Genomic DNA, 22,833 nt, shown 5'->3' with positions numbered 1-22,833 from the left:
TTTCTTTTCAGATCTTCCCCTAACAAATAGACTCTCTTCACGAGAATGAATTCTGTTCTCTCTTTTTAATTCAAGTTCTCTTGATTTTAAAGCATCAGAAACAATAGCTTGAGTGAGAGTGTCCCTACCATACTTTATGGCATTTTTCATTTCTCTGTAAGATTCGGGCAAAGAGTTTAGCAATATGACAGCTAAATCCTCATCATCAAATGTTTTATCATTATGAGCTAGACTCTTAACAATTATGCTAAAGTCACTCAAATTCCCCTCGACATCCTTCCCCGGGTCCATCTTAAAACTAAACAACTTCTCCAACAGGTATATTTTGTTAGGTAAAGTTTTAGTTAAGAACAGGGCATCTAAAGCAATCCACAAAGCTCTAGCAGTTTTAGCACTATCAACTTGTCTCACAATATTGTCAGATAGATGCAAAATTATATAACTGTAAGCAATTTCATTCATATCTTCAATTTCAGTTGTTTTAGCTTTTAACTCATCAGAAAATGTAGCGGGATCATCAAGAGCTTTAGCAACTCTCTGTTGGACCAAAATGGCCCTCATTTTTTGTTTCCATATCGAGTAATCCCCCTTTCCATCGAATTGCGATAATTCGACCCTCGAACCCATTATAGATTCTATAAAAGGGTGGCCTGTACTCGTGGACACAACAAAAAAGGTTTTGAAAAATTCTTTTCCAGATGATGATCAATATAAAACTGAGTACCGAGTTTTAAAAAAACAATTTTTAGAAATGAAGCACAACAATGAAATAATCCGTTCACGAAACACAGGTATATAAAGCAGGTAAATATGCTTCCAGGTTACAAATTAATCACAAGAATTCAATTAACAGAATTCACAAATAAGCAACCAAGCAATAACCATGCATAAACCGGTAAGGATACGAAACCTAACCTAACGGAGAGTTTGGAATAATCTTACCAAACTACTGTTGACAAACAGTAAATATACCACCAAGTTTCTGAACCAAATTGCCGTAGACGTCAAGGTAGGGGCAAAATCGTCCAACTTTTTCTGTAAAATCTGAAACAAAAAACAAACGACATCAGTGCGTTCAGGACGTCAAAATAAGTAAACTGCCCGAAAAAAGCTCGCCGGAGGTCCGGCCACGCGCCGCCGCCGCCGGTCACGCGCCCCACCACAGGATGCGCCTCCTCCTGCTGGTCATGGTTCCATGGTCCATTTCGCCGGAAAGTCAATAGGTTGGCCGGAAATCAAGTTTTTCAGATTCGGTTTAAAAATGGTAATGGCGATTTCTTGCTGGTTTTTGATCGATTTTGGACTAATATCACTCCTCCTAGCTCTGATACCAGTTTGTTGGGGATCCTAGGAGTTCAAACAACCAAAACAACAATCAACAAACAAGATTCAAGGCAAAAATCAAGAAAAACGGGAATGGAAAAATACAACCCTTTTTGGCCGAAAATCTGTCCAGCTTTTCTGCTTCGTTTCAGCAGCTCCTTCTTCGATTTATGGGTGTTTTTCCAGGCTCAGGAACAGCCCCATGTTATGCCAATTGCCTTCCAAAGAGAGAGGGGAAAAACCAATGAAGAACCACCACCCTTTTCAATGAAAATCGAGAGCTCCTCACTCTGCTGGGAATCCTCAAAAACGTGAGCTGCCCATCCCTTTAAAATGGTAGAGAGTACATTTGAAGGGGAAGGTAGGAAGACCATGCCTCTGCCAAAACGTGGAAGACCTTATTGTGTCAACCTCACTACCATCAAGTCACAACATTGGGTGGTGGGGTTAGGTGAACCATATCCTCACAAAACGAAATAAAAGAAGTTAAAATCTTGAAGGGTTGTACATGAACTTGAGTATTTGGTACCATTTTAAGTACAGTTACTGATGTACTTCCACTGCAGTAGCTCTCAATGGTAGCATCAACCTCAAGTTCTTCCATGACTTCATCCATCTCCTCAAAGGACTTGATTAATCTAGTTTTCCATGTTGAGAAAAATGGACTCCGGAATTGGGAAATTTCCTCATCATTTGCATCACTAACGCTTGATTGTTCATGTAATAATGAGATTTTTGCGGGAAAAAGGTCGCAGATATAGTGAGCCACCTTCTGCCCAGATGGACCATGTCCGTTCAAAAGAACATGTCCTTCTCACTGAAGTTCTGAAGAAAGCAATGAATTAACATTAGCAAGATCGTAATCTTAAAAATTCGTTCCAATCAACAGCAAGATGAGTTAATATCCGATTTGGGATACTCATGGTGTCATCATCTGTCATGCAAACTCGTTGCTAACTACATTCCAATATCTTTACACCGATTGACCACTGGGGCGAAAATTTTCAGTTCCCGACCAGACTAAGTAACAAGTAAGAAATGACACTCGAATTCATAAGATGTGTCTGTGCCTCCATTCCAGATCGCATCATAAGATGTGTCTGTGCCTCCATTCCAGATCGCCCAAATACTCATAAATGTAAAATCCAAACTAAAGAATTTCAATCACGACCAATCATTAGTTCCTTAGAGGATATAACTATGTCTTCGCTAACCATAATGAAAATGAGCATTATATGCCAAAAATAATCTTGAAATGGCAATTACAATTTTACCTCCCAAACAGTCGTGGCATCTTGGCTGATCCCCTTTTGCCCTTACCGTGTAAACATTGATACATATTTAGATGATCCTTGCAGCCTAATTCGTGCACCACAGTTACCTCTCAATATAACGTCGTCATCTTCAACTTGTCTTTCCTCCTTGTTTTCTTCGAGAAAAAACCCCTTCAAATTTTCCACCCCTTTGACATGAACATGTGCACATATCTTGCTTCCCACAATATTCTTGTCTTATGGGGCAAGAACAATCCCAGTTGATTTTCTCCAAGAGAATCAATCAAACTGCCAAAAGGCAGAAAATAAGGTGTAATCAAAATACTATACCCAAAAATTATTGGGATGCCCAAGATTTGGAAAATTTTCACGATGTTAAGGAAGACAAAAACAGGAAGGGATAATCATACGATTTAAGATTAGAATCCAATAAGAGGGTATCCAATGTAAGAATTATTGGTGGTTGACAATAAGCTACGTAATAATCATCAATAAGCTAATCTCGACCCATGAAAATTTTGGAAGAAATTTTCTGCTTGACAAAATGGCCATTAAGTCACATTCTTCAAGCCACATTGGCACATCTTCCCCAAATTACCTCTCTTATATTTCTTTCGCCCCACCCCCCGTCGCCTATGTTGGGCAATATCTCTGACCGTTGATCTTAATTTACGTCTTTGTTTATCCAAACTTGTACATTCTAGTAGGAGAAGAGATAAGCACCGACTTCAAATGAGCATCTGATGTGCCAAGCCACCGTAGCACTAATTTTCCTGGTTTTGTACAAACGTCAAAATAAGTGCAATGATTCAATAATTGGAGCTGGTTTATTCAACATTTTGACTGAAAAAGAAAGAAATAATTGACCATAAAATAAACCTCCCTAAGACATTTTGTTTTCTAATTTATTTTTTGTTACACCATGTTTGATATGAGACTATTGTTCTAAGCTTCAACAGCCTCAAAACAAATAAAAAAAATACACTAACTCCTTTCACAAAATCTAACATATACAACACAATTTAACCAGTAAAAGATTTCCCACTTGCAGGATTTTTCTCCTAGGCGATTCTCAGTTTAGAAAAGAATCAAAAAATGAATCATCTTTAGGTTCCTCCTTGGCCATTTGATTCATATAGGGACCGACCGTGTCTCCAAAACCCGAGTATGCAAAACTGCCAGTGTCTTGCAACATCTGAAGGGTATACGGTGCTTGGTTCTGCACTCCCGATACGTTGTTTGTCATTGAATTGGCGAAATTTGTCATCGACCCATTGGAATAATGACTGATCATGGTAGATGGCCTAATAGCTGTAGGTACATTGTTCGAGTTAATAGGTTGTCTGTTCATAGTATAACCGCCACTACCGCGTGCTGCAGGAACATCATGGTTGTGTTTTCCTTCGTATGTGGTGATCACTGCCCTCATATCATGAGATGCTCGCTCTACGTGCTTTCTAACTGGACAACCACTGTAGGTGCATTTGTAGTAGCTCCTGCAGGAAATTAATGAATTGATGTCATTAAGGTTATTAATTTATCGAACATTAGTTTATCAAGGTTTTACTGTACCTTGGATTTGGATTGCCCTTAACGACTTTCTGTCCATATTTCCTCCATCTGTAACCATCATCAAGGATATCAATATCACTTGTGGTTTGAACGACAATTCTAGGTTCTCGAACTGTTCTGCTGCCCGAAGCCGATATGCTTTCATTTTCATTTTCCCCCTTCCTGAAAAACACAAAGAAAATTAATGCTGTCTGATATGTATTCTGATATCATGTAATTATTAAAATTATCCAAGTGCTAGACTCACCATCTCTTGGCTTCAGGTTCATTTTCCTCGCCTCTTGAGTTACTCATTGGAGAGCCTTGTTCAATATCATCATCACCGAAAGAAGCCGATGAATTCTCCGGGGTTGTCACAGATTCCCCGCGAGGATTTTCAAGCAATGAGTTTGATTGATTCAAAATTCCCATATTATATGCGTGATTCTGAATCGAATTCGAAGATGATCTTCGAGTCGATTGAGGCTTCGGGTGATTATGACTCCCCTTGTATACTATTTCAGTAATATGTCCATCCAAATTTTGTTCTACCTTTTTCTTAGTCGGACAATTTGGAAATGTACACTTGTAATAACTACGAGGATTTTCGCTTCCTTTAACCTGTTTTTGGCCGTATTTCCTCCAGTTGTATCCGTCATCTGATTTTTTCTGTTCCCTAATATACTGAGTAGGTTGAGTATTGTGCATTTGTGCCGAATTGCTCCCCATATTTGCTTGAATTGTGGGAACATCTTGAGAGAAATTCTGAAATGGAACCGATTCTGATTTTGATGCTGAAAATTCAATTTGCTTGTTTAAAGCATTGAATCCCCCATTTTCTTGATTCCTTCTTAATAACTCCTCCTGTTGAACTATAATTATCAGCACGGGAACAAGCAATCCGAAAATGGAAATGATAATTCTCAATAAATTTTGGGATCCTGTAAAAAGTCCGGAATAAGGGGGGATATAATGGGCGAAAGTTGTTGGGGGCTGTGTTGCCCTGCCTTAGTCGACTATGTAAATTCTTCTTTGCCATTATGTTTTGTTTAATAATAGAACTACGGATGTGCAGGAAATATAAAGGATAAACAAGCAATAAAAAATTGCACTTCTGGATCATAATAATCCCCTCGAACTGTATAAAATTACAGGGTTCATTCTCTTTAATGATCTTGAAATTCCTAGTTCATGGATCTAATTCTTCGAAAAAATCATATAATTATGCAATAAATGACGAAGATAAATATAAGAGTTGTTCAGTGTCGGGATCATACCGATTGATTTCTTCCTGCAGAAGGCGAAAACATAGACGAAGAATTGGAAGGCCTTGCTTGGGATCGAAAAGTGAAATCTGAATACTTTCTATCCTCATCCTTAGACCGCAAATCAGCAAAACTTCCTGTAGTGGGAGATGGAAGAACCTGAACAAACACATCAAAATCTTCATTAGTCCTATCACATATCGATTGATCGAAATATACACACACACATACAACAGACAACAAATTAAGATCTATTTCCGATAAACTCGATACCAGTTACATGAATCATTTTACTAATCCCCTCTCTATCTATCGAAAATAAAGAAACTTAAATCTTCGTTTAAATAAATTTAAGGTCGACTACATCTGGATGGACTAGCTTCTTTACCCAATAGCTTACTTTTGGACATTTCTGAGTCAGAAGAGACATACACAAATATACAAACTACAGACAGTATTTATTCCTAATAAATAAATTTAGGATTCACTACACGAATTCATTTTTATCACCATGGTCGATTGAACATCCTCAACTAGCTTCTATGCCTAGAACCCTTGCTTACTTTCCATCGTCTCTGAGTCGGAAAACATACATACAAATATAAAAACTACAAACTAAATTTGGGTTCGAGTAAATGAATTCTTTTTTTATCAACTCGTTCTGCTAATTAGCATAAATTAAAAATAAATTTGGGACTTACATTAGATGATGAAAACATGACAGGAGAATCAAGAAACACAGAAGGGCTCAAACTGGGAGGAATTGAAAGATAAGAAGAAGGAGAAACTGGAGAAGGTGATATAGGCAAAGAAGCAGGTGAAAATGACTTATACTTTGGGATTTCAATACTGTTTTGATCAGAAAAATTCCATTTAAATGGAGATTTCTCTTCACTGTTCATTTCTTGTTTATTACTGCTGCTGCTGCGTGCAAGAAGATCAGTGAATGAAGAAATGTATGGTGCATCAACAGAAGTATTGAAGGCGCCACCTGAAGAAGACATTAGAAATTGAATAAAAGGGAAGAATTTGGAAAGTTTTGAAGACGGATTTGAAGGATAATAATTTATTAAATATAGTAAATTGAAGGGCTGGTTCGAAGAAGGTGATAAAAAATTTGACCGTGGAATGGGTTTCTTTGGTCAAAGCTTGTGGGTTTGACTAACTCCTGGCGGCTGAATAGTCTGGAGGAATTGGGATTTTCTGCGGTTTATATCATCTGCAACCGCCACTTCATCATGGGATATCCTACCAAGGTACCTCTTCGGCTCTTCCTTTTTCAATTTTCATTTTGATCAACTTAGCAGTCATTTAGCCCCTCTTCCCTACCATCATTTTAAAGCTCTTTTTTTTTTTTTTTTCTATACATATTTATTTTCAATTATATATTTACAGAATAAAATATTTTATACGTAAATTCAAATTTTTTTCCTACATTCAACAACACATTCTGTAAAAAAATTCTATTGAAAATCTATTATATCCAAACAATGGTTGTCAAACAAGGGCTTACGACTTGTTGGATTTCATGATAAGTTTATTAAATTATAACTGACAAGTGTATTTTATACACTTATCGAGAATTTAAATAATAATATTTTGTAATTCTTTTGATGAAATATACTCTACTTTGTGTTTTATTGTATCTAATAGGTAAAACTCATGATTTGATGAAGAATTGGAGAAAGCAAGCGAATAATACAGAAAAATGACGAAATCAAAAATATAGGGATGAAAATGAAATAAATCAAAAGTGGTGTTGGATTACAAGACGGCGATTCAAGAATGCCAAAAGTCAATTGAGTTGAAGAAAAGTCAATCAAATGAGTAATTGTCGAAAATGATCAAAATACACAAGTGAGAAAGTTTAGAAACCAATTTGCAAAATTCGTCCTAGGAAATTGCATGCGTACGCATGGACTTATAGGCCTTGCATATGCAAGGTTACAAAAAGCATTACCTAGGGCCAAATTTCATACATACCAAATAAACCATGCTTAACCATGGTTCAATTCCAAGAAAAAAATTGTGTTTCCTTATTTTGATTTGGAAAATTTTGATATACAATCTTTTGACACTCTATATATACCATAAGCCATTCAAAACTTAAAAAACCTCAACATAGATTCTAATCAATTTTGGAGGCGAAGAACAAGGTTAACAACATGGAATCAAGTTGAGTTGCAAGAATATTGAAGATTATTTATCGGATTCAAGATTCACATCAAGAACGTGGAAAATTGTTATTTCTTCCTTATTTCTTTTTTCCTAGTGATGATTTTCCAATTGTTCTTTCGTAATTTAATTCTAAACATGTTATACTAGTTTTTCAATTGTATTGGACGAGTGTTTGAACCCTATTTTCATTTATATCAATTCAAGACATTAATTTAGGAAGTTCTTGTATTGTTTGATTGATTTTACATACTTATTGCACCATTTGGTTGATTGGCCATCAATTGTCTAAAACGAGGTAAAATCAACATGTGTAGTTAGAATTAGGAATAATCTCTTTGGCACATACACTCTTATTGATAATCTAAACTAGATGCATGACTTTCAAATGAATTCGGATTAAGAATATGATCGTCTCGTGTTAGTCATAGATTGATATATATTGGGAAAGAGCAATTAAGTAGTTTATATTAGATTCGATTTTTTATTTTATTTTGTTTTTGTTCTTGTTTGTTTTAGAGTATTCATTTTACTACCCAATCTCTTTCTCCCTCACTTTTCTTAGGGTGACATCAATTTATGCAAAATCCTAACGACATCAAGCTAGCTCCACTAGATCCCAAAATCAAAAAGACTCTCAAATAACACAGGAGAGAACAGAGAAGAGCAAAGGTAATGGCTGAAATTCAGAATCAGAATCAAGATGCACTTTAGGATCCAATTCAAGCAGCACGTCCAGTTAGCAAAGACTCATCGCCAATGAGGGCCCAATATTTGTAAGAGATTATGTGAATCTAGCACCAATACTAGTGTAACTGCCTATTGTCTACCCGTCCATTGGACAAGCAAAGTTCTACATTCGATCCGATGTCATCAATATCTTCCAGAATCATTATGACATCAAGTTCTTCAGGAAAACTACATAAAACCCTCGTGAACACATACAAGCTTTTCTAATTTTGTGCAAAGTCATCAACCATGAAATGATGTCTTTAGATGTCTTTCAGATGCTCTTATTCCCTTACACGTTGAAGGAATGCGCAGAAGCATGACTTTACTTACTACATTCTGGAAGTATTGTATCATAGAATGACATAGTGTAGAATTTTACCATGAAATTCTGGCCATCGTCTCGAGTCCACCAAATCCTAAATGAAGTCTATACTTTCAAATAGAAAGATCTTGAGACATCTGAAGGCATGGGAAAGGTTCAAGAGCGCATCCAAATCTTGACATTCTTAAGCAGGCGCAGATGTATCTCTTCTACAATGAACTAAGCCCTAAATTTTGCAACGCAGTAGATGCTTCAGTGGGCAGTTTCAATTATGACATTAGATATCAACGACGCAGTCAACCTGTATAAAAGGATTGCTGAGAGTCAAGCTAATTGGCCGACCGACAAGGAGGTCGTAAGGATGTCAACGAGCCGAGTCGAGTCGTGAGCCAAAATTCGAGGCTCGGGCTTGGCTCGATTAAAATGATCAAGCTTTTTTTGGACCCAAGTCAAGTCGAGCTGAATCAAGCAAAAGCTCGGCAAAAAAAAAGCTCAACCCGAGATTTGGGCTTGGGCCTTTTCGAGCTGAGCCGGGCCGACTTGGTTTTTATTTTGGTTTTTTTTCCTTCTTAAGGCAGCAGGTCTTTTTCCGAGCCAAGCCACGGGAGGTCCGAGCGGACGAGTCCTATTACCATCCTTAGGAGGCCACGAGAAAGGCAGCGAGTATGCATAATGTTGGCTCAATGAAAATGTTAGTAGCACAAGTGGAAACAATAATGAAAAAACTTGATAATCTAACTCAGTATGTGAAAATGGTACATCGACCGACTATAATTTGTATAATTTGTAGGGCAGATCGTATCACTGCCAATTGCCCTTTAGCTTTCACTCATAATGGTCAGCCTGTAAAGATTAGTTGTGCATAGAATTATCAAATGTAGCAAAATGGACCCTACCGCCAACAACTATCATGCAGGTTTGAACAAGCATCCCAACTACACGTGAATATATAATTCGAATCAAATAAATTAGATGAAGGACAATCCACCAGCGATTGAGCAACAATAAGAAAAAAAAGGAATCTTTTAAGGATCTACTTGTTAAGTACATCACCAAGACTGAGACAGCGATGTAGAATCAGCGGGCCTCTATACATAACTTTGAGAATCAGGTGGGATAGATAGCAGCTTCATTAGCCAATAGACCACAGGGAACCTTATCAAGCAAGACAAAGAAGGACCTATAGGAGTAGGTACTAACAGTTGAGGTGGTGAATTATGCAACCATTGAGCTCCCATCATTCATTTCCGTCATCCCTTTCAATGTTTATGTGTCACCTATTCCATTTTTTCAAAGACTGCAAAGGCAAACAACAATAGAGCAGGTTCAAGCCATCACTACTAGGAATAGTATTCAATTGCCAGAATCACCGCAAAGAAAAAAGAGACGGAGAACACTCAAGTATCTACTAAGGACAAGAAGTAGGTAGAACAGTCCAAAGAAGCAACAGAGAAGGATCAACAATTAGTTTCAGACAGCCCACAGCTTAAGGGAACAGTTTCTGGCACTTCACTCACATCTCTAATCCCTTCTCCTTAAAGGTTGCATAACACCAAGCTGGAGAAGCAATTTATAAAATTCCTGGAGGTTCTCAAAAAACTACATGTCAACATTTCATTCATCAACACTATCCTTCAAATCCCAAACTGTACCAAATTTCTAAAGGAGATGTTGACTAAAAAGAGGATGATGCCCAACACGAAACGATAGCACTATATAAAAAATGCAGCTCGATCATCCAGCACATGATCCCTCCGAAACTTAAAGATCTGGGAAGTTTCACTCTACTTTGCTCTTTAGGAAACTTACAATGTATTAATCGTTTAATTGATTCAGAAACAAGTATTAACTTAATTCATTTCCCACTTTACAGGAAATTGAGATTGAAAGATCCTAAGGTGGTTTCTTTAATCCTTCAGCTGACGGATAGATCGTTGAAACACCCCTACAGAATAGTCTTCGGGATTAGAAAATCCTAAGGTAGTGTCTTTAATCCTTCAGCTGACGAATAGATTGCTAAAACACCCCTACAGAATAGTCGAAGACATACTTATCAAGGTAGGGGATTTTTTTGCAGTTGACTTCATCATTCAGAACATAGAAGAGGCATATCAGATGCCAATAATCTAGGGAAGGTCATTCCTATCAACAAGTCAAGCCTTGCTGAATTTTGATACAAACAAGAAGTCCTGAGAGTAAAGGATAAGCATCAGAACTTTACAATGAAAAATCCACCCAAACAACCTTCATAGATTAAGGATTACCAACGAATAGACCATTGGAAGAGCTACAAGAGTAGGCTAAATAAACTGGAATTGTTGGCAGGGACAACAATGGGAACTTGATTATGGGGAGAGTCAAGGATGAACCGAAGAAGTGCAACCAATGTCCGAAATGAAAGACTGAAGATTTCCTTTTTGAGCTACAATGAAGAGCCTAAAAAAAAAAAGAATCGAGCTAAGAACTTTAAACAAGCGCTTGTTGGAAGGCAACCCAACACTTCTATCATTTTATTTATTCTACTTTTTAAATTTAGAATAGCTTAAGATAATTTATATTAGTTTTTATTCAATTTTAGGGACTAATTATTCATACCCCATTTCCCCTTAGGTCTTCGATATTTTGGTTGGTTTATTAGATGTTTGAACTAAGTAATACTTCTTCGATGTATTTGACTTTAATATTTTATCTTACCGCATTGTGCAAGAACATGAGGTTGCGGAACACTTAAACCAATCAAGATCAAGGAGCCAACGAGAGCAATAGGAAAGCTAGCCATTGAATTACATGCCATATCAGGGAAACCTTTTCTTCATTTCCTTCCCTATCCCTTTATATGTGGACTTAGAATTTAGGATGTTGAGAACAATATCTAGTTTAAGTTTGGGGATGGAAAACATGAGTTTTCTTTTATTTTTGTTTGTTTTTATTATTTTAAGATTAAAAAAAGTTAGTTGGCATAGCAGACAATGAGAAATATATTGAATTATGAATTGATCTATGAATAATGAATAGGTTGCATTATAGGTTAATTTTTTGCTTTTCCATAGAGACTTGATATATATTGAGCACATGAATTAAGTTAAGTATTGTGTAAGAATGAGTTGATTTCATAATTTGATAAGTTGAAATATTAGACCATAGATGCTAAATCAAAAATCCTTATATTTTACATCTTTAGACCAAATTTAGAATTGTTTGAGAGAATTTCACTATTGTAAGAAGATATTAAGATAGATGAGGGTTCCATGTGTGAAATTAAAAATTTTGTGTGGATTGTTTAATAAGAGACATTGCACTAATTATGACATAAAAAAGAAAAACATTTAATTTGAAAAATTCTCTTCATAGTCTTAATCCTCTATAGACACATCAATTTTACATTGAAAATGTAGACTTTGATTTCTGTATTGTGATCTTGAAGTTGTGCATAGATTTAATATTATGATTTCAATTCAGAGATAAAATGCCATGTTAACTGTCTAAATATCTGTACATATTTATCTGTTTGTTTTAAGTTAGGGTATGGTTTTATTTGAGGATAAACAAATATTCAAGTTTTGAGGTTTTGTAAGTGTATTTTATATATTTATTCGGGGCTTTTAAATAATAACATATGTGATTCTTTTGATGAAATATAACTAATTTGTGTTATATTGTGTCTAATGGGTTAAACTCATGATTTGATGAAGAATTGGAAAAAACAAGCCAAAAACAGAGAAAAATGACGAAATAAAAAATATGGGAACTAAAATGCAGTTAAAAGTTGTGTCGGATTGCACGATGGCGATTCAAGAATGCCAAGAGTTACTTGGAGTTGAAGAGAAGTCAAAGGAATGAGTTGTCTAAATGATCAAAATACACACGTGAAAAAGTTTAGGGAACAATTTGCAAAATTAGTCCTAAGAAATTGTACTGTGCGTACGGATGGAGTTGTACACAAGGCCACAAAAAGCATTACCTGAGGTCAAATTTCGTGTATTGTGCTTACTCACCAAATAAACCATGCTTAACCATGGTTCAATTCCGAGAAAAAATTTTGTTTTCTTATTTTGTTTTGGAAACTTTTGATATGCAATTTTTTAACACTACATATACCATAAACCGTACAAAACTTTAAAACCTCATTGGACCTAAAAAAATCATAGATTCTAATCAATTTTGAAGGGGAAGAATAAGGCTAACAATGTGGAATCAAGACGAATTGTAAAGATATTGAAGATTCTTCATCCGGATCAAAGATTCACATTAAGAATGTGAAAAATTCCTATTTCTTCATTATTTCTTCTTTCCTAGTAATGATTTCCCAATTGTTTATTCGTAATATAATTTTAAACATGTTAGGATTGTTCTTTATTTGTATTGGATGAATGTTTGAATCCTATTTTCATTTATATCAATTCAAGACGTTAATTTAGAAAGTTCTTGTATTTTTTTTGATTGATTTTACATACTCATTGCACTATTTAGTTGAATGGCTATCAATTAAATATTAGTTGCTTGTTATAGTATAGGAATACTCACAATAAGTTCAAAACAAGATAAAATCAACATGTATAGTTAGAATTATGAATAATCCTATTTCACACATGCAATCTTATTAATAATCTAAACTAGATACATGACTTTCATATGAATTTGGATTAGGAAAATGATCATCTCGCATTGGTCATAGGTTAGTGTATCTTGGAAAACAACATTTAACATAATAGTAATAAGCACGTGCGTTGCACGTTTTATGTATCGGACGAATGATATACCTAATATTTTTAAGTACTAATAATGTTTTTGGATCTAGTTAATATATTACTAAAGGTAAAAATAAAATTGTTAATATATATATATATATATATAGAAAAAATATAATATTTTTATTTGAATAACATTTCTTTGCACACAATATTCTTTGTTAACATCCTATAACTTTTCTTCTTTTTATTTTTTATTTTTAGTCTTTTATCAAGACTTTTATTGTTTGCGTTGAAATTTTACAAAAAAAGTGTGAGATATACTTGTCATTAAGATAATACATGTTCATAAATGTATATTCTAATAGTAAGCATTGTTTATCCTTAAACTTTGTTAATCGACTTAATAAAATATGTCATTTCAAGTAAATTAAAAATATAAACTGTGTTATCATAATTTCTTTTAATTGTATGTAATAATATTTTTTTATTAATTGTGTACTAATAATTAGTAATAATTGTATTTAGTGGAAATTAATTGACTTAATTTTTGAATGCAATAATAATTATTAATTATCTTATTTAGAAGTTATAAAATGAGTATTAAGGGTATTGTTCACTACAAATATAAAAACGTAAAAGTAAAATGTGAAATCGAATGTTTATCATTTATTCACAATTAGGTTATTGAAAAATGACATTTTTTTGTATCATATCATATCTTATCAAATCAATATAAATTAATGGTGATGGTGACTAAAGAGTTGATGGATTATTATAAAGTGACTTTTCATCTAATACTTATTAAGTAAACATTAGTTAAAGGGATTTTTTTTTTTTTTTGTTAACTATTATGTTTTATTTTCAATGAAATCTTTAGGAATGCACTATTCTTTTAATCTGTAATGTTAGGTTTAAAAAAATTTAAGCGTATATATAATTGTATTGTTTTTATAAATCTTATATATTAACATTAATTGATTTAATAGTCTATGCCATTTCATATTAATTATATACGTGGTATTGTTATAATTTTTATTTTGTTTTTATATAAGTTTTCATTAATCATATACTAATAATTAGTAATAATAGTATTTAGTGGAAATTAATTGACTTAATTTAAAAGATATATAATTTTAATTTCGATAATAATTGAATTTAGTAGAAATAAATTTAATTTTAAGGGTATTATTGATCATAAACATAAAAATATAAGGGTAAAATGGAAAATTAAAGATATGAGAATAAATGAGGGTATATTGGACTTAAAGTTAAATATGTAAGGGTACAATTGGTAATCAAAAGTTTCTCCTCAATCCTCGCTTTTAATATATTTTAGATTAGCTTTATCGATTGTCAAAAATGCACAAATTGAATAGATTAATTATTGAGAATTGAAATAGATAGAAATATGGGATACATGAATCCAATACAAGCATCACATAGATAAAACTTTATATGTACTTGCTTTCTTAGAGTAGAAATTAGTACAAATAACAAAACCAAATTTTCTTTTAATGTTACTATACTTCGAATTTAATAAAAACTATTGAATTACGAAGCAAGCCTTACTCTTCGTGGGAACGATATTCTTAATTCACAAATTTTATTACTTGTACAACAATTCTGTACATCTGTAGGATTATCTCAAACAATAACGTGATAACAATTAGTGGCTAAGTAGATAGTAACTGAGTCCTACAAAATATGTGGGTTGGAATTGATTCTGACCATTTAAATTTTAAATAATAAAAAAATTATACGAAATCAAAATAAATACTTAGTCATGCAACTTTACTGGCATTATTAATACCAGTGGTGCTAAGAGTATTTCCATTCCAATGCATTTTATAGATAACAATTTATTTGATATATAAATAGAAAGACTTTTGATCTACGTGATATTAATGAGTAATGAATAAATGATTTAATTTAAATTTTTTATCTCCAATGGGTGCTGTCTAGAATTCAAATTTCTTCTCTAATATATATATTTATAGGAGAGAAAAAAAAAAGTGATAGAAAAATAAAAAGAAGGAAAGAGAAAGAAGACATTAATGTGAGTCATGTGACCACTTTGTCTAGATGTTTTCCTACTTTTTGTTTGCTGCTCAGCTAGACATAGTCCTAGACATTGTATTGAATAAAAAATTTTGTAGACATCATCTGTTTTAATTTATGCCCAATATTTCTTTTATGTTGACTTACAAATTAGTTTCACTATTTAGATAATTTTTAGTATGGTTGAAACTAATGAAATTAAGGCCTTGTTTGACATTCATTATTTGAAAAATAAAAGAGTTTTGAATAGTATTTTTGGAAATATGAGGTTAAAAAGTAAGAAAACTTCATTGGTTTGTATGTAAAATATTTTATTGTGTGAATGTGTCGTGGAAAGTAATACTATAGCAAATAATTTAAATTTTCAATGATTGTCAAAGATGGACTAAAAATCTTTAAATAAGAGAAGTGAGTGAATAGTTTATTTAACTCCATCTAAGTAGAGTACAGCATACGCTCAACTTATTTTAAGATACGCTCAATTGACAAACTTAGGCCAAGAGTGTATTGCACGAGAGATCTTTAGTCAACAAAATTTAGGTTTGATATAAAGTGGAATTTCAAAAGAGTGAAAGAGTGCACGTTTTTCTATTATTACACACGTGAGTTTAAAAATGTAGGTTAAGATTCATTGTCCAGACAACTACAAAATATTTCCTTAGATTTATGTTTTCCGTACAAAAGCAAAATCTTCGAAAAAACGAAAAAGCCGAGAAAATGAAGATGCTGCCAAAACAGAAATTATTCGTAACGTAGAAATTTTTGAACCCCAACCTTAGGGGCCCCCACCGACCCTGCCCTGGGCCATCGTGGAGGAGGTAAATCGCAGGATGTGCCTTCCAGGAGCCAGGGTGGAGAGCACATGGATAGGCCAAGGCTGTTAACCCATATGGTAACTCCCGCTTGCAACAAAGCCAATTCCACCTTGCGGGCAATCGAACTCTGCACACTGTCGCGCTGAGCCCTATCCGCCCTCCCCTTTGCCACTGGGAGATATGCCCTGGGGGCATTCGTAACGTAGAAATTGGTTTTATATATGTGTGTAGACTTAGAGATAACTATGGTCACAGAAGTCTTCAATGTATAATATTCAAGTATTTTCAGCCTTTCTAGGAACAGGGCTTTGTTCTAGGGGGGGGGGGAGCCTTACCGACCCCTCACATGGGTTGGCCCCACGCGTGCCCCAACGCCATAAAAAATGAAAAAAAAAATAAAAACCCTATGCTCACCCTTGTGAGGGGTCGGTAAGACCCTATAAGTGTTGAGTCTGTACGCTCAGCACTCCTCTTCTAGGAAACAACATTAGAGTTATTTGTTTTAAAAATGTTTTTGACATTGTTTTCTTTGACTTTTTCAATATGCTTAGGTCACAATCCATGTGTAGTTGAAAGTTTCCCAATTTTTGTCATTAGTTTCTACCACGTTATCATATTATTGTGAGAATAAATAAATTTGACGTGTAAAATAATAAAGTGACAAGACCCTAATTTTATGTGTGGTAGTTTAACCCCAGTCATGTAGGATAGATGTTGTGCTATCCCAAGTTATTATGGTACGGCTATATAAGAGGACAAAAAGAGGTAATGACAAGCAATATTGAATACGCACACAACAATTTATCCAAGCTATTCGTGCTTTTCACCCTACCACCCATGTCTGACTTGAGCAACGGGTTTTTGGTGTGTGATCTAACGCTTGGTTATGAGCGTAGAAATAGAACCTCAACAACAATACTATCTCGATTCTTGAGGTTGGTGACGATCAGAAAAAGACCTCAACAAAACCGATAGTTGATGGAGAACCATATAAATCTAAGGCAATAGCTCTTATTAGAGCAAAGCCGACAAAAGCTACAATCAATAGGATTACCCAATCCTTAATGCACCTCATACAAGAGCTTATAAAAACATTGAGAAAAACACATCGGTTGAGAATAGGGTCAAGGGTTTTTAGTGCAACTTGAGATTATCCATTACTGTTTTTGCTCAAAAACAGCATAAGAAAAATACAATCTTCATGGAAAAGAAAGACCTATATAATAAAAAGAAGTTCTCAGCAGCAGCATTCGACCATCAAAGATCACTCGGCAAAATCGTATTTATAAGCACGTAAATTCTTCTTTGTACAAAAACTTGAATAACAAACCCAACAAAGGCAATTGTACAGAAAGAAGCATCTCTAACTCTCAACTTACATACCTCTTTTAAGATATAATCGGTTCATCGTAACCCACAAGTCCATGGACAAGCAAATCCTTGGTCATTAAATGATCTTTCAAATTGGTCAAGGCTCTAATTTATGACCACTTCTCTATGGCACCAGTTGTCGTTTTATTGAATTTGCTTCACTCGAAAGATCAAACCATGTCATGAAACTGCTTCATTCCTCCTCCGTTAACTGTAGTTTCCAAGATTTGGGATCTATATCATTCTGTCAATCACAAAAAAATAATACTAAGTTCCATTATTTTGTTTACACTCATATTAGAATGCGCTTCTTGGACGTCCAATTTATGTGATTACCATCGTTCAGATTTTGTAACTATACGATAAACAACCGAAACCTGACTGAGTTGAACCATCAACCGTATTTAAAGATACCTGGAATACTTTATCTCTCCATTGGAAAACACAGCCGCGGGATTCCAAATGTTCAATAATAGGTGGTGGTAAAAACAATCTGAATGATGATTGAAGCTTCACTCTTGTTAGTCCTCCACATGCCAATAGTGCGGCTGCCAGTCCACTGGGAGTCAAACCCTCGAGGTGGAGGACGGTCATACTCTGTAGACAGCTTACACTTGCAAGGGATAATAGGCCTACGTCTGTGACCGAGGTATACGACAGATTAATCTGCACAGTAAGAGGTGAACAATAGTTACAACATAATATTTCGTGGCAGCCAATGATGTTTAATTGACGAGATAATCGACTGAACTAAAAACCTGTCTTAGGTTATGAGAAAAGTGAGCAAGAGGAATCATTCCGGTATCGTCAATATGTTGACAATTTTTTATGTCTAATTTCGTTAGTTTCTTGCATCCCATAGCAACAGCTGTTAAACCTGACGATGTAATAAGCGGGCATCCTCTGCTTTCTAGAGTGTTCAACTTCGAACACTTTGACAATGACACCAAAGAATGATCAGTAATATTTTTACAATAGGCTATGTTGATCGTTTCAATGACAGTGCAACCACGAGCAATTGCCAAGATGCTCGAATCAGTAATTCCAGCGGATCTGAAATGAGCACAAACTTGTAATTAGACAAGAACGAAATTATTAAGATTGGTTAACCACTGCCTTCTCCAAATAAGTACAAACCTATATAAATCTAATTCTTTAAGTTTCGAACAGTAAATGCCAATATGGATCAGCCCCTTGTCAGTTATGTTTGGGCAAATCCCCAACTTTAGGTTTGCAAGTCGGGAGCACCTCGAGATGGATTTTAGGCCTGAAAAGCATACAAATAAAGAAATCTCGTAAATACCAAAATTCATGTCGACTTCTTTACAATATAGTACACTTTATTGGGTAAAGAAGTTACCTTCATCATCAATATTGTTCTCCGTAAGGTCGAGCTCCTCAAGAAACTGGCAACGCTGTCCGATCAAAACAAATGCTTCAGATGAAACCGTAGTACAAGATTCCATCCTGAGGGAAGTGAGGGAGGTACAAGAGTTCGTTATGTGGGCAACTGAAGCATAAGTTATTGTGCGGCAGCAGGTGACATCTAGTTTCCTCAATTCTACACATTTCGTTACAAGAGAGGAGAGTCCTTCGTCTGTCACTCCCGAGCATTTACTTAAGCTCACTTCTGTAAGTGATACACACCAGTTTCCAATTGCTTTGAGTCCTGAAGATGTAACCTGGCAACCATCTAATTTTATGGATTGTAGCATGGAAAGTTTTTGCAAACTATTACCAAGAGCAAGATCCACCTGAAATGCAGTAGACGATGAGCTAAAATAATACATGTTAGGGTAGAAGAAAGGGTCAAACTATCCAAAGTCTCACCCGAGAACCATAAGATAGGCTAAGTTGCCGCAAACATCCAGCAGCACTTGTTAGAGAAGACAAGCCAACGTGACTGATATTCTGACAGCTCGACATATCAAGTGTCTACCAAAAAGACAGTAAGTTCATTAGTTAATAACGTAATCATATAAACAGACGTTGCAAGAATATCGAGAGATTAACACCTCCTGAGTACGAAACTTCTGAATGAACATTATTTTTGTTATCCTTCAGAAGTGAATTAATTCATGGACAGAGACGTGGATAGGACAAAATCTACTGATCTTCAGTATTAGTGTAAGGAAACAAAATATGCCCAGACACAGTTTTTGTAGAAGCTCCCAAAATGAATACCTCCAAAGACGTGCATCCATGTTTGAGTGCAGTAAGGCTGTCATCATCTATACCGAAACACCCTTCTAGAACCAAATCTTTGAGGTGTTGCAACTCTAGGACTTGTAATAAGCATTTAGTTGTTATCTGCACAAGGAAAATTATAGAAAAAAAAATGTTATCAAGCTCATACTCCATGATTTGTAATTTATAACTTCAAATCAGATGTATCATAAATTCAGTAAAAGAAGAGTTTTCTATCAGATGATGCTTTCAACAAATCTCGATCTATCATTATCATTATATCAAAAACACAAATGATGAAGAATCATAATACCATAATAACTTGATGTTGTAACAAGAAAAAATAGAACATCAAATCTGAAAACAAGATTTATAAACTAAAACGTATGTTAACCTAAATGAAGGCATCACATGTTTTTGTTGGGAGTCTATCAATGATAACCATGAAAAGACAGAATAAAACACACAAATCTTTTGCATTCGTGTGATGTAGATCAAAACATCGACGAACCACTTCCAATGCTTACGAAGATGTCCATAACTACTACGAATACTATTTTAATGATATAAACAAGTTATAAAGTGATGGCAACAAGTTGACAACATTGGTCCCACGTCAGATCTATCAGCTATTGATCGCGTGCACAAACACACGAAGTTTCATTTATTTTAAAAATAAAATAAATGCAAGAGAGATTCTATGTATAATGTATGCGCCCAGTAAGAGTAGGCCATGTGTATCTTCATAATACTCAAGACAATATCCTGTAACACATCACTATGAAAGTTTCCACATCGAGCAAGATGAATAATTTGACAAATTGCGTATATTAAAAATAACTTAAACAGGTAATATGTAATCTTAAAACACAATCTCATAGCTAGCAGTTGTAAATCCAAGAAATACCCAAAGCCAGAACCTTAGGACTCAATAAGTACAGCTTCAAAAACTAACATAGTGAAACTAATAATATAGATGATTCTAATGGAAACATGCAGAATTACAAACATTTAGTGCATTTACCTAGAAACAAACAAAGGTAACTAACATAAAAAAGTCATCAGTAATTATAAGACACGTTCGATTATTAGCAATGTTAAGAAGAAACCACACTAGTGAGAAAATATAAAGGATCCTTAAAATCATCATATACTAATCCATATGCTAACAGTAAAAGGCCTATAAATTCTGAATTAAATGAAGAAATATCAAAATCATAATGCCAAAGAACAGCAGTATTACCGGCAAGTAAGATAGATCCAAACTGCGAATTTCCTTGCACTTGACAGAAATTAATCCGACCCCCAAATCACCAACCCCAAAACACCATTTCAAGCTAAGCAATTTCAGCTTCCTACAACCCACAGCAATACACCCAATCCCTATATCAGTAATAGATTTGCACCTAACTAACCACAATTTCTCCAAGTTCTTGGCCTCGGCTATAGAGGCCGCGGCCAAATCCTTCAAATCCGTGGCGTTAGACAAATCAATTTCTACCAAATTCCTACAATTAACCAACAAATTTGATAACCCAACATGGGAAAAAAACTTTGACCTTGAAAGATTAATTGAGCTCAACATTTCCTTACAATAATCCGATATTACACCTAGAGAACTGTCTGAAATTCTTGGGCATAATGAGAGATCAAGATGTGAAATAAAAGGGTATCGAATCAAAATTTTTGTTAAGTGTTCGAAACGAAGGGGTTTCAAGGTCTTCCTATGGCGAGATTCAATAGAATAGAATGATTTGCAAACAAGAGAAAATGATTTTTTATCAAGTGGGTCATCATTGAGAAAATCAATAATCAAGAACACTATCTCAACAGATAGAAGATCAAAGAGATTGAAACTGGCTTCAGGGATTGATTTTTTCTTCTTCATTGATATAAAGATTCAAAGTTTATGGGATTTTGAAGCTATTCGACTGGATCTTTATGGCTTCAATCAATGAAAAAAGACTCAATAGTTTGTAGGTATAACTTATAAGCTTACAGAAGAAAAAGATGAATACAGTATGTATACTTTGAGGATTAACCGTTAACAGAACAGACTGGCATGGATTTGAGCAGCTTAGAAAATGAGTACCGAGAGCGTATTGTCTGAGGAAGAAGAATGTATCTGTGAGATTACAATATTGTCCTTTTTGGCATGATTCAACTACTACTTTTTAATTGCAAAGAATTAAGAATGTTGTTATGTTTCCTCATTTCTCCAATCTTTTTTCTTCACATTTTGAGTTAATAATTTAATATTAACCTTCTATTATTTTGCAAATCTTTTTCTAATAACACTTGCATTCAAAAAAAGAAAAAAAAATTGCTATGAGAGCAAATAACTTGTCTATTAATCTTGTTTATTTAAAAACAAAATGGATAGGTAAATGACTTTCTTCATGCCTTTCTAATAAGTATTTTGAATCACTAACCTTATTAGTTAGTCAAATAATCCAGGCCAGTAGAGTCCTACGAATAGTTATTAGAGACAAGGTGTGTAAACTAATAAAATATGGTAATAAAAATGAGCCAAAATAATTCAAAACATTAAAATGCGGTGAACATAATAAAAAAACGTAATGTGAATATAATTTGCCTTCCACAACCAAGGGGATGATATCAACTACTTATCTAACGTAATTGCCCCTTATCTAGTTACTAATTTCTGATACTTACTTTACTTGAAGTTTTAATCTTGCAATGTCATGATTGAGAATGATGCTACCAAGAATAAAGAAAAAAAAGAATGGATACAGGTCCATCGATTTCAAATAAGTCGGAAGAATGAGAAGCTCATTACGCTAGTTAAATTATATTTGTCTTTCCTTTTACGCTCAAATTTTAAAAAGATAAATTGCATCGAGAGAATAGATAGACCTTATTAACAGCATATCATCAGGAATGAATTCCAGCAAGTGTATATCTCATGAGTTATAAAAACGAGCTTTACATGATAGGGAAGAGGCCTTCCACACCCATGGTGGATGAGAAGTCCTAATTTAATGGAAAATACCTTTCTAGATACACCTTAACTTTAAAACAAATGAGTCATTGAATTATTTATTAAAT

At 34.4% G+C, this 22,833-nt stretch overlaps 2 protein-coding genes across 2 annotated transcripts; both read right to left on the bottom strand.

Annotated features, from left to right (window-relative positions):
• Nucleotides 1–3,402: 3,402 nt before the first annotated feature.
• On the bottom strand, nucleotides 3,403–6,478 carry LOC111399313 (probable WRKY transcription factor 33). Its single transcript, XM_023026560.1, has 5 exons — nucleotides 6,115–6,478; nucleotides 5,426–5,572; nucleotides 4,417–5,012; nucleotides 4,170–4,331; nucleotides 3,403–4,093 (listed from the first exon to the last, which is right to left on the bottom strand). Exons 1-5 carry the CDS (start codon nucleotides 6,415–6,417, stop codon nucleotides 3,670–3,672), a joined length of 1,632 nt encoding a protein of 543 aa, XP_022882328.1. The 5' UTR covers nucleotides 6,418–6,478; the 3' UTR covers nucleotides 3,403–3,669.
• Nucleotides 6,479–17,318: 10,840 nt separating this feature from the next.
• On the bottom strand, nucleotides 17,319–21,888 carry LOC111399312 (F-box/LRR-repeat protein 3). Its single transcript, XM_023026559.1, has 8 exons — nucleotides 21,008–21,888; nucleotides 19,762–19,887; nucleotides 19,408–19,512; nucleotides 18,938–19,331; nucleotides 18,715–18,844; nucleotides 18,336–18,630; nucleotides 17,992–18,243; nucleotides 17,319–17,821 (listed from the first exon to the last, which is right to left on the bottom strand). Exons 1-8 carry the CDS (start codon nucleotides 21,650–21,652, stop codon nucleotides 17,771–17,773), a joined length of 1,998 nt encoding a protein of 665 aa, XP_022882327.1. The 5' UTR covers nucleotides 21,653–21,888; the 3' UTR covers nucleotides 17,319–17,770.
• Nucleotides 21,889–22,833: the final 945 nt, after the last annotated feature.

Source organism: Olea europaea, chromosome 9 (genome assembly GCF_002742605.1).
Source record: "Olea europaea var. sylvestris chromosome 9, O_europaea_v1, whole genome shotgun sequence".
Lineage (NCBI taxonomy): Eukaryota > Viridiplantae > Streptophyta > Magnoliopsida > Lamiales > Oleaceae > Olea > Olea europaea.
This window is presented reverse-complemented; position numbering and strand designations above follow the sequence as displayed.